Below are 12,442 nucleotides of genomic sequence, written 5' to 3'. Positions count from 1 at the left end.
ATATTTAGTGATTGTAAGGCACAACCATATCTCCAAAAGTCACCAGTTTTAGGAGGGATTAAGAGGGGCAGAGCAAAAAATGTGGATCAAAATTAGGGACAGTTGAGGTATGAAAAGGCTGAGTTATAAATGAATATGAGGCGCGCGTAAACACACACACTCACCTTCACAGACCTATCTGCTAAAATGTTGACTTTTCTAGAAACTGTGCGTACTGCGCTTCGTTTTTGTAAATGTGACTTCATTATTCAAAGCAAACTCACAAGAAGATTCTACATATTAAATCACACATAATGTTCAGTGCCCAGCTCTACTAAAATCTTGAGTTAAACGTTTACTGTCTGTAACAGGCTTTATTTTTGCAATTTTAAGTAACTTTATCATTATCTTACATAGTAGCGCAAGGCAAATCCACAAGTATGTGTCTGTTCTACATCTTGCCTTTATATTTTGATGTCCCTGGAACTGGGTTCAGTAATTTGACAGCGATTCAACGTTTCTTACTGCTGTATGCGGCCATGCGGTATAGCAGAAGCAAAAATCAGACAGTCGTTCCAATAATGGTGTCAGTATAATAACACGAAGAGAACAGTCTTCAAATGCAATACATCTGTTATATCGTATGTTGATTTTCTAGGGGCTCTTTCAATCGTGTTGCATAGTGTACAGTGAACTGAAACGCATAACATGTCGCTGTCTGTAGTAGAACGGATTATTTGCCAAAAAGGAATAGACATACCATGAAGAACACCGGATAACAAAGCGTAAACCTGTATGCGCGAATCCTCTTGAATAGTTTCTCGAGGATTGCGGACACTAACGAGTTAAGAGTTGCATACGCGATCTACAGTTTTCTTCTTCCTGTTATCCTGTAACCCCATATTTTTAAATGAACACTATCAATTTACTAAGGTCCTGCGGTTTTACCATACCGCTCAACTGCCTTTCAGATTTGCGTCTAATATTTTTGGTTTGTTCATAAAATTTGTGGTTTTGTAGCAAATTAACAAGGGTTGACGTCATTAAATAATGCCATACGTTTGGCTTTTAGACTTAGTATCCTTCAAAAAAAATGCACGTTAACACGAATCCTGTTATTCTAAGTTTATAACAGCAATATTTAAAATCTGTCCCTATTTTTAGGCCACCCCCATTTTGTTAGGATTGATTTGCCCCATATTTCTTGCGCTAATAAGATATTCCGTGGTATACTGAGTACACATTGGCTTCATTACTCATGCGATATGAAATCACTTGCAACCACAACACACATGCACTCTTTCTCAAACGCATTAAAAAATTCAAAATTTCACACAGATCCAAACGTAAACTGCCCGCCTGTAACAATGACAATGAATGATGATTCTAACCCCTCCCACATACTTACTGCTCAGAGGTAGTGTCCCTTTTCGTACTTCAAAGCTACATTTACACTAAAAAATCAGAATGTATGTTTGCTCCCAAGTGTAATTATGTTGCCCCAAAAATATGTAGCGTTTCCAATTTTCAAATTCCTACCTCAGCCAAACTCATACCTCTCAATAGTCCTTATTTTTGCCCCATATTTTTACGTTCCTCATAAAATTTGTGATTTTATGGATTTTTGAGGCAAATCAATGAGGACTGAGTTTCAGGCTTCATATATTTCAGAAAAAGCATGGCAACACAATACCTTTTATTCTAGCAACTTTCTCATAGGCTCATACTAGGTTATCTGCCCTAGGGCATTTATAAGCCTAGCCAGAGAGTGTTTGGCTTTCGCCACCCATTTTAAATTAATTTTGCTATGCCCTTTTTCGAGGTTAGTATACTGTGCCTCTGTCTAACAGTGACACAGAAGTGATACCCGGGGTAAACCTACGATCTCCCATCCACTTATCAAGATTCCTCCTGAAGAGAGTCAATGAGGGACTCTGCCTAACCTGGACTGGGATTTTATTCCAGAGTGAAGGGAGCCTCTGGGTTATGAATCTGTCCCTCCAGCATGTCCTATTTATTTCAGTGCTGAGGTTCAAGTCTCTCGAGCGTGTAGCTCGATGGGATTTGGATTTTCTGAGGTGCAGCATGTCCATTAATTCCGGGTTGGACATGGCTTTATACGTCAGGCACAGATCGCCTCTGAGCAGGCGGTATGCCATTGAGTAGAGATGGAGTTTCTTTAACCGGGCAGCATATGGCATCTGTTTGAGCCCTTTGATCCTCTTGGTGAGGTACTTTTGGGATCTTTCCAGTTGCTGCAGGTGTCTGGTAAGGTACATCCCAAAAGGTGCATTGTACTCAATTATGGGCCTGATGAGGGATGAGTAAAGAGGCACGATGACCTCCCCTGATCTAGATGTGAATCCCTTCATGATTAGGTGGGCTAACCACTTTGGCCACGTGGTTATCAAATGAGAGATTGCTAACAACTTGGGTCCCCAGGTCCCTAATTACTTCTTCTGTACTTAATGGATTATCACATATGTGGTAATTTGTGGGCACTTTGTTTTTGCCAAAGGGGATGACTATGCACTTTTTGGCGTTTAGCTTGAGGCCATGGCTCTGGCACCAGTTGTCTGTTTCTATGAGGCCCTTTTGGAGGATGCTTGTGTCGGCTGGAGAGTCGATTATGGCGCCCAGTTTGCAGTCATCTGTGAACTTGGTCAGCCACAGTCCTTCCGTGTTGGCCTGTACCTCCGAGAAATATATACTAAACAAGAGAGGTCCCAGGACTGAGCCTTGTGGGACGCCACTTGTAACTGGTTTGGAGTCTGACATGGCTCCAGCAATTCTAACCATGTGGGTTCTGTCCTTGAGCCAGTTTGCAACCCATCTAGTGACATAGGGGTTTATATTTAAGCTGGTGAGCTTATCTATAATGCCCGAGTGGGGTATTGTATCGAAGGCTTTTGCGAGGTCCAGGTAGGCTGTGTGGACCACCTTGCCCTCATCAATGGCCTTGGTGACTGTTTCAAAGAAATCGACCAGGTTTAAGAGGCAGGATCTGCCCTTAACAAAGCCGAACTGGGTAGGATCCAGTGTCTGTAGGTCCCCAATATCTTTATTTATGAGGTCCATGATGATCCTTTCCATAGCTTTGCAGACCAAGCTAGTCAGGCTTATGGGGCAATAGTTTCCAGGATCCATTGAGGCACCACCTTTGTGGAGAGGGACCACTGTTGCTGTACGCCACTCTTTGGGTACATATCCTGTAGTAAGGCTGAGATTGAGCAGTAGTTTTATGTTTGGGTTTAGCTCTTCTTGGAGTTCATGTAGGACGCAGCCCGGGACACCGTCTGGTCCCATTGATGCTGTGTTTTTTGCTTTGGAGAGGGCAGCTCTTACCTGAGCATCTGAGATGTCAGTGGGGCAGCACTCTGCTGGGATAGATATTTGCCCTTTTGGTGGGGAGGGTGGGAGAAGTTTGAGCTGAACCTGTCAGCTAGGATGTTGGCAATGTCTGTGGGTTCGGTGTATTTTTTGTCATTTTGGACTAATTCTGAGCATATCTGGGAATTCCCACCCAGGTTCCTAACATAACTAAAGAAAGCCTTGTGATTATCCTTAGTGTCCTGTGCAATTTTTCTCCCAAAGCTGGCCTTAGACAATTTTATGAGTGCCCGGAGTTTTTTGCTAATACTGATCAGAGATGCCTTCCCTTTTTGGGATTTTGCTCTATCATGTAGTAGCTTCCTCCTTCTATTGTATAGTTTGTTTATGGCTGGGGTCCACCAGACAGGACGTCTGCCTTTGGAGGATTGGGTCTTGGTTTTATTTGGGATTGCATGATCCATGCATTCCTGAAGGTGTTCATAGAATGCATTTATAAAGGATTCTGCGGTCTGGGCCATATTTTCCACAGGCCCGGGGGTTTGAAGGATTCCACCTCGGTTGTGAGGAGTGTGAAATTTGCTTTATAGAAGTTTTTCACTGTGGTTTTCTGGGCAGGGGGTGGGGTCGGGATGTGAATATCCAGTGAGATTAGTTTATGGTCTGATCTTACCAGTGAGGGATACACTTCTGGTCTGGAGCATAGAGTCCCCATGTTGGTGATGATCAGGTCCAGTATGTTTTCCCCTCTTGTGGGAGTGGTAACAAGTTGTTCCATAGCATTTGAGTTTATAAATTCTAGGAACCTTTGGGCTAGGGTGTTGGAGCTAGAGTAATGCTCCCAGTCTATGTTTGGGTAGTTGAAGTTGCCCAATATAATGGTATTTGGAGAGACCTTCATATTTTCCAGTGTTCTCAGGAAGGCTGAGTGGGGTTCCTGGGTTTGGGAGGGTGGTCTGTAGCAGGCTATAAACTGGAAGGCAGTTTTACCCACTGTTAGTTGCACATGGATAGTCTCTGATGCTTCGTGCTGTGTCACCAACCTGGAGGTGTGGGTATCTTTGACGAATATTGATACTCCCCCTCCTTTTGTGGTTCGGTCTAAGTTTTGGGGCCGAAAAGCATGGTATGAGGTATAACCTGGTAGTGCTGGGGTGCTCTCGGGAGCCTTGAACCAGGTTTCTGTTACTGCACAGATAACATGCTAAGGAGAGTTTCCAGTGTGTGCATCTTGAGGTTTAGACTTCTGGCATTGAGTAGCATTACTCTTAGTTTCTTATCCCTTGTGATACCTATGGAGGTGGGTTTGTGGGTTTCTAAGTTTGTAACAGCAATATTTAAAATTTGTCCCTATTTTTGGGGCTTTATCCCCCCATTATTTTTGTCTTTGTCCAGATTTGTTTTGCTAAGAGGGTGAGAGCTATGGCCCGCCTGCAACCTTATGGGAGTCAGGCAGCTGAAAGGAGAGGTGAAATCGTTTAAAACTGCAACTGTGCAGTAAGTGCCAGAAGAGACCGCCTGTGACGATAGCAGCCTTGTTACTGTCTCAGCCTACCTTTACCTGACAATATGTTTTTGACTACACGTATAGTCACTCATCCTTTTCAGACTGCTGGACCAAGCATATGGTAAACCGGTTTACACATGAAGTAAAGTTAGAACTAGCCCTGCTTTTGCTTCATATGTTTAGTCTGTTCCTAGTAAAATGTGTGGTTTTCGAACATTGCAGTGCAATCACTATGTAATTCTGCATTTCAGATTTAATATCATTTAGAAAAAGCATGATAATTGCAAACCTATTAACCTGACAAAATGTCTTTTGGGATTTTGATCCCTATTATTTTTATATATTTATCCCTAATTATCACTCCTGATAAATTTGATTTTATACTTCTTATGAAACTTACTTTTTCTCAAAACTATACTGTGCATTTTTTATCATTTGGTAAGTCTGTATTTGAGAATTTATCTATCTTATTACTATTTAAAACCTGTTCTTTGGAGAGATTTTTCTCCCCGAGCCTCCACTGAAAAAGGGAGCAAGCTCAGACGGACTAACCCGGTCAACAAATGTCAAATAAATAAATAATAAATAATAATTAATGAGCTAAGAGAGTTATGACCTTACATCATTTCACCCGATGCTTGGTGAAGCATTCTGAAAAAGCTGAAAGGTAGGAGGGTTCATTTTTGGGGACAAGTGCACTTTTTTATCCTTTTTTGTTGACCTGGTTAGTCGCATCAGGCAAGTGACTTCTTTTTAGGTTAAACACAAGGTGGTATTTATAATACATGGAGGTGATTTGACAAGGGGTTTGGGGAACTTCCCCTACTCTTTTTGATAGGTGCCAAGGGATTTTTTACATTTTCTAGAGCTACCACCAGGTTTCCAGCTGTCAGGAAATCCAATTATGGTGAGTACCTGAAAGGTATTTTGGATCATTCAGAGAGTTGACACATTTCAGAAGTATGTTTTCTAAAAACTTTGCAGTTTCACTTGGCTTTCCTATCTGCATTCAAATGTAATGTAAAAACAATGATTGCTGTGGCTTATACTTGTTTATGTGGGGGGGGGGTGAAGTGTGTATGAATGTATATATATATATATATATATATATATATATATAGATATATATATATATATATATATATATAGGAGCGCTACAGAATCCTGAAAGCCCAAAATCCTGAAGACCAAAATCCTGAGACCAAAATCCTGAAAGTTCAAAATACTGAAAACTCAAAATCCTGAAAACACAGAGGATACCAACACTCTGTATTCCAGCACACATACATACAGAAACACATAAAACGCAAACCATATTACTGTTCTCCAACTATAAGCAGGGGGGCAAGGTCCCCTGGCACCCCCCATGTCGGGGCTGCTCCCCCCACACCCCCTGCTACTTAAATATATCAACTCCAAGATTGCACTTAGTATAGTGAAGTGCAATCTCGGAGTTGATATACTTAAGTAGCAGGGGGTGTGGGGGGTGCAGGGGGGCTTGCCCCCCTGCATATAGTTGAAGGGTAATATGTTTCTGTATGTACTTGTGCTGGAATATTGTGAGTGTTGGTATCCTGTGTGTTTTCAGTATTTTGAGTTTTCAGTATTTTGAACTTTCAGGATTTTGAGCTTTCAGGATTCTGTACCGCTCCGATATATATATATATATATATATATATATATATATATATACACATATATATATATATATATATATATATATATATATATAGATAGATAAATATACACACACATAAAGGTTAATTTGTTGCTAGATAATTCTGCCAAACTGAAATCTAAGCCAATGCACAGAAGGTTAATTACAGATTATAGGGAAGCAAAACAGTTACTATATAAAACTAACTGGAGTGAGGTGTTCAGTGGAAAAACTGCAGATGGAATGTGGAAAGTTTTGAAAGAGAAATTGTTTGAGTGCAAAAAGTCAAAAAAAATGTTTAACATCAGGATCTAGAAATGCAACATCAGGGGGGTATATTTCCATAAGAACAAGATACCTGATTAAGGTGAGAGACAAAAAATATAAGAAATGGAAGAGAGGTCGAACCACAACTTTGAAAACTGAAATAAACGAGCTGAACAAACAGATTAAGCAGTGTTAGACAAGATCAAGAAAAATTTGAAGAAAATTTATATAAAGATATTGAGCATAATAGGAAACCTTTTTATAGATACATAAGATGTGGAAAGAGTAAATATACACAAATTGATAAACCTCATGTTCTAAAATATATTCTCAGACACAACAGATTATAGATATATTTACAAAATCTTATGAAAAACAGTTTGGCTCCACAAAAGGGGTGGTAAATTGTCCTAGTGACATCCAGGTAACTCCAGATACTGGAATCAAATTAGATTATATTGAAAAAGAACTGTGCAAACTGGATCCATACAAAGTGCAGGGAGGAGATGGAATAAGTAACAATGACCTGAGAACACATAAGCAAGAACTTACACTGCCATTACATCTATTATTCACTAGGTCATATAAATATGGGGAGATTCCTCAAGATTGGAGACATGCACTTATTAAACCTGTCTTTAAGGGAAAGGGGAGTAGGACAAACCTAGAATCATATAGACCCTTAAGTCTACTTTCATGTCGTGGAAAATAATGAAGAATTTAATACTAGATAAGTTATTGTCAGAACTGGATGGATTGGGGCTTGAAACCATATATCAGCATGCATATGTTGAAAATAGATCTATTACCACCTGTAACATGATGTTCTATAACAATATAATAACAGCTATGAATGAAAAATTGTGATGTGGTGTGATTTATATAGATTTAACTTCAGCATTTGACAGGGTTATGCACAAAACACTGATCAATAAATAAGTACAACTAAGTATTGATGTACTGTTGATAAGATGGATAGCTGCATGACTTACAAATATCACACACCAACTGGACAGGTGAAATCCTTGGTTACAGTTAAGGTGTCCCACAGGACTCTGTACTAGACCCTTACTTGTTTAGATTATATCTTTCAGACCTTACTTTTTCATCTGAGGTGTTCTACAGTCTATATGCTGACGACCTGAAATTGGGTAAACTGATTACAAGTGTTACAGATAAGGCATGTCTGAAAAATAGTTTGACTAAATTGGCCATTTGGGCACAGGAGAATAATATGTTGATAAATGCATCAAAAACTAAGCATATGAGATTTGGGAGACATAACCTTGAAAGGTGAATATTTAATACAGCACACAGCGATTGAAACTGTAGACTCATTTAAGGACCTGGGTATATGGGTAGATTCAGCTATGAGTTTTTCTAATCATATCAACCAATTGGCTAATGATAGTTATAGAACTATAGGTTGAATAAAAAGATTTATAAAGTCTAGGAAATCAAACATGAAGTCATTGTTTGTTAGTTACATTAGACCCAAACTTGAGTATGGAATAACAATATGGAAACCCTGTAAGAAAACAAGCATGAGTAAATTGGAAAGATTACAACGGAAATATACTAAGGGCATCCGTGGATGTGAAAATCTAAGTTATTATGAAAAACTAAAATATCTGAACTTGTACAGTGGCTCTTACAGATATTTAAGAGAAGATCTTATTTAGGTATATAGGGCATTTAGGGACAACTACCTCTGGGAATGTTTGGGGTTATCAAAAAGTACTAGAGGATCATCAGATAACCTATGCAGAAGATTCTGTAGGAATGAGAAGTGTACTAATTGGTTCTCTGACAGAGTAGCTGATGCTTGGAACAGACTACCAAATTACATTAAAGCAAGTACTAGTTTAGATATTTTTAAGAACAGCCGGGTCATTTATTATGGGAACAAGTGATGTTCTTCGTGTTTCACTGTTACAGTCATTACATTTGGGTTATCTGCCTGCAGGTAGCCCTCAGCCGGCCTGAATATCAAAGTCTTGGATTCCTACGTCGGATGCTGTCTCTTCTTCCATGACGTCAGGTCATCAGGGGTATATAACATGTAGCCGATGCCATTACATCAGTTTTTCTTGCCGGGCGGTGCCCGAAGCAGAAGCAATTTGCAAGTGCTGGTCGGCCGACTTCTGAAATTTTCGTTTTTGAGTTTCAGAACTGAAGTCTTCAAAAAAGCTAAGTACCCCATTGGGGATCCTTTTTCTTGCTCTTAAACTGATGTCAGTAAAAAGTTAACAATTGTCTTATCTGTGAAAACCAAATACCTCATAAAGATTTTCATTCTTAGTGCATTCCTTGCTTAGGCCCAGACCACAATGTCCCTCGCTGTTGGTTTTGTGCTTTATTCAACCCCCGAACTATTCATCGTCGGTCTATTTTTGCAGCAAATTATTTTGGTACTCGGTTTAACTATCCAGAAATAAAGTCGGTAAGCCATCCGACTACCGATATTCTGAAAAAACATAAAGATAAAGACAGAGACAGACCGCATAGGTCCAAAACTGCCGACGGCGCTTCCGCTAAGCTAGTCACCAGTGTGCCGGTACTCAGTGAGGTGCTTTCACAGCCCCTGATACTTGCTACTTCAGATTTGCAGGCCTCTGCTGAGACCCATTTGAAGTCCGGTATGCCACGAGATCCTTCTTCAACTATGGAACCTGCGGATGTCTCTATCTTGGATGGGTCCGGAGCCACTGTACAGGCACTGGCTTCTGAGGGTGTATTCAGGCCTACAGACTTGCATTTCAAACTGATGCCATCTTCTTCTTCAAGGTCTAAAACTCAACCCACACCTAGAAAACTGATGTCCAAACCACATGGTCAGGCCCATATGCCTAAAAAACAAATGATAAGAATGGCTGAAGACCTTATTACTTTAATTAGTGGAAGCCAGCCTTCCCCCTCTAAGAGACCTAGAACTGATTTTCCTTTTAATTCTTCTGATCAGGATTCTGAAATTTCTGTTTCTTCTGATTACCAGGATTTCCCCTTATCTACCTATGAGGATTCTGATGCAGAGGATTCCATTCCCTCTGCTTCCCCTCCAGATGATTTTTCTTTTGGTGAAACCTTGCACACTCTTAGGGAGCATTTCCACTGGGAAAGCCAGGATTACTCTGACTCCAAAAAGAGGCTTAGGGAATCCATACTCCTCTCTCAACACAGACCTTTAGCTATCCTTCCTGTCCTGGACATTGTAGATGATGCCTTCTTGGAATCTAGCCTGGCCCCAGAAACTCTACCTCAGGCTCCCAGAAAACCTGACAGGTATTACAGAGTACCTGACTCTCACAAGTTCCTTTTCAAGAATCCTACTGCAGACCCAGAGACCATTTCCCAAGGACCTAAAGGCATTAAGGCTACTACTGCCAAAAACCCTACCCCCTCTGATAGAGATTCCAGGTCCTTGGACAGATGGGGTAAGAAGGTATACACTTCTGCTACTTTGGCCATTAGGGCCTTAAACTGTCAGATTCATATGTCAAAGTATCAGCAGCATATTATCGGACTGCTTAAACAGAAAATTATGTTGATTCCTGACTGTGCTGAACATAACAAATTACAGGATTTAATGCATTCTGCTGAACAAGTTGGTAAACATACTTTGCAATGTGGTTTTGACTCTTTAGAAGCATCTTGCAGGGCTGCTGTCACTGGGTCTGTACTTAGAAGGCATGCTTGGCTTAAGGAGTAAAACTTGCCAGATCATGTTAAAGCTAAATTACTGGATGTTCCCTTAAACCAAGACTGCCTGTTTGGCAACAAAGCAGAAGAAGTCCTTAAAAAGATGGAGGAGAAAGTTAAATCTATGCAAATTATTAAAGATTTCCTGCAAGTACAGCCTCCCAGATTTAGTAGGCATTGGCCTTCTAAGAATTGGTCCTTTCCAGTCTCTTACAGGCCCTCTCAGTCCAAACCCGGGAACAGCAGGCCACCTAGGCTGCAGTCTCAAGGCACACACAGGCCTAAGCAGTGGGTGGCTCCCACTTCCAAAGCTGGAAGTAGTAAGACACCCCCTATGGAAAAATGTCACAATGACTTAACCTTAAATCTTCCAAGCCATGCCCAACTGCCTACTACCTTAGGGGGAAAGATGGCACTGCATGCAAAAAACTGGGAACTCATTACCCAGGGCAAGTGGGTTTCAGATATAGTCTTCCAAGGATACAGATTCCACTAACACACCTTACCAACCCCAAATGGTAGGCCAGACCTAAACCCAAATCAGTGGGCAGAGGCTCAACAGCAGGTTTTCTCTCTTCTAAGTATCAGTATTCAGCCTGTCCCAGCAGAAGAAAGGGGACAAGGTTTTTATTCAAGACTTTTCCTGGTACCCAGAAAAGACAGCTCCTGGCGTCCTATCCTGGACCTCTCTATTCTAAACACCTTTTTGATAATCCCAAACTTAAAAATGCTAACACTTCAACAGCTGCTTCCTATGCTAGGCAAAGATGCCTGGTTGGCAACCTTAGACTTAAAGGAAGCTTACCTGCACATTCCAATCAGGGAATCTTGCAGGAAATACCTACGCTTCAGAGCAGGCTCCATGTACTATCAGTTCTCTGCACTTCCCTTTGGCTTATCTACTGCACCCAGGGTATTCACAAAGTGTCTAGCTCCAGCCATTGCATTTTGCAGACAGAGAAATATTCAAATATACCCATACCTGGACGATTGTCTAATTCAGGCAGAAAGCCAGGACATGCTATTAAAACATCTGGCATTTGTAAAGAAACTTCTAACCTCGCTAGGGTACACCATAAACGAAACAAAATCTCATCTAGTATTCTGCCAACAAATTGTATTCCTGGGAGCAAGCTTGAACACGACTTCCCAGATGGCTTACCTCACGCCAGAGAAACAAGTTTATTTGACAGCTTACTTCAGACTATTGGCCACAAAGACCCAGCTATCTGCAATGACAATCCTGTAAGCCTTGGGGTTCATGGCCTCTTGCATTCTACTAATTCCATATGCAAGACTGCATATGAGGAAACTACAATAGTACCTAAAAACCATATGGTGTCAACATTCTCAGGACCTGGAGACAATTATTCCTGTCATTCCTTGTATAAAGACTGAGTTCCTTTGGTGGGCAGAGGCCTGCCACCTAAAAAGGGGCTCCCTTTCAATCTACCCCCTGCTGCCCAAACCCTGACTACAGATGCATCAGACTATGCATAGGGGGACCACTTGGCAGGGCAGTGCATTCAGGGCAAATGGAACCCGAGTCAGATGCGCCTGCATATCAACCAAAAAGAAATGTTAGCTGTACAGAATTCCCTGACAGCCTTCAAAGACCATATCCTTCCAGGACAATTATTGGTAAAGACAGACAACACCACAGTTATGTGGTACATAAACAAGCAGGGGGGAACCCATTCGTACCCTCTCTGCAGACTAGCCATGGCTCTGTGGAACACAGCCCTGAGCTACCAAGTGCACCTACAAGCTCAATTCCTGCCAGGCAAGCTATATTCACTGGCAGATGACCTAAGCAGAAATCTCATGGACCCACATGAATGGAAACTAGAACCAAACATATTCAACCTCTTGAGAAAAAAATGGGGGACTCCAGAGATAGACCTGTTTGCCTCGGCTCAGAGCTACCAATTGGACAAATTCTGCACAAGAACTCCCCACAGTCAAGTTTGGAAAGTGGATGCCCTGTCCTTTACCTGGTAAAG

At 41.1% G+C, this 12,442-nt stretch overlaps 1 protein-coding gene across 1 annotated transcript in view; it reads right to left on the bottom strand.

The window, feature by feature from the left end:
• The window catches only part of PRR5 (proline rich 5), a 1,930,091-nt gene extending 1,929,176 nt beyond the window's left edge, over positions 1 to 915 (bottom strand). The window contains exon 1 of the mRNA XM_044088087.1: positions 393 to 915. Within this exon, the coding sequence (XP_043944022.1) occupies positions 393 to 394 (2 nt within the window). The 5' untranslated portion in view covers positions 395 to 915. The remainder of the gene's footprint in view (positions 1 to 392) is intronic.
• Between the last annotated feature and the right edge of the window lie 11,527 nt (positions 916 to 12,442).

Source organism: Protopterus annectens, chromosome 11.part0 (genome assembly GCF_019279795.1).
Source record: "Protopterus annectens isolate FY-2018-M chromosome 11.part0, PAN1.0, whole genome shotgun sequence".
NCBI lineage: Eukaryota > Metazoa > Chordata > Ceratodontiformes > Protopteridae > Protopterus > Protopterus annectens.
This window is presented reverse-complemented; position numbering and strand designations above follow the sequence as displayed.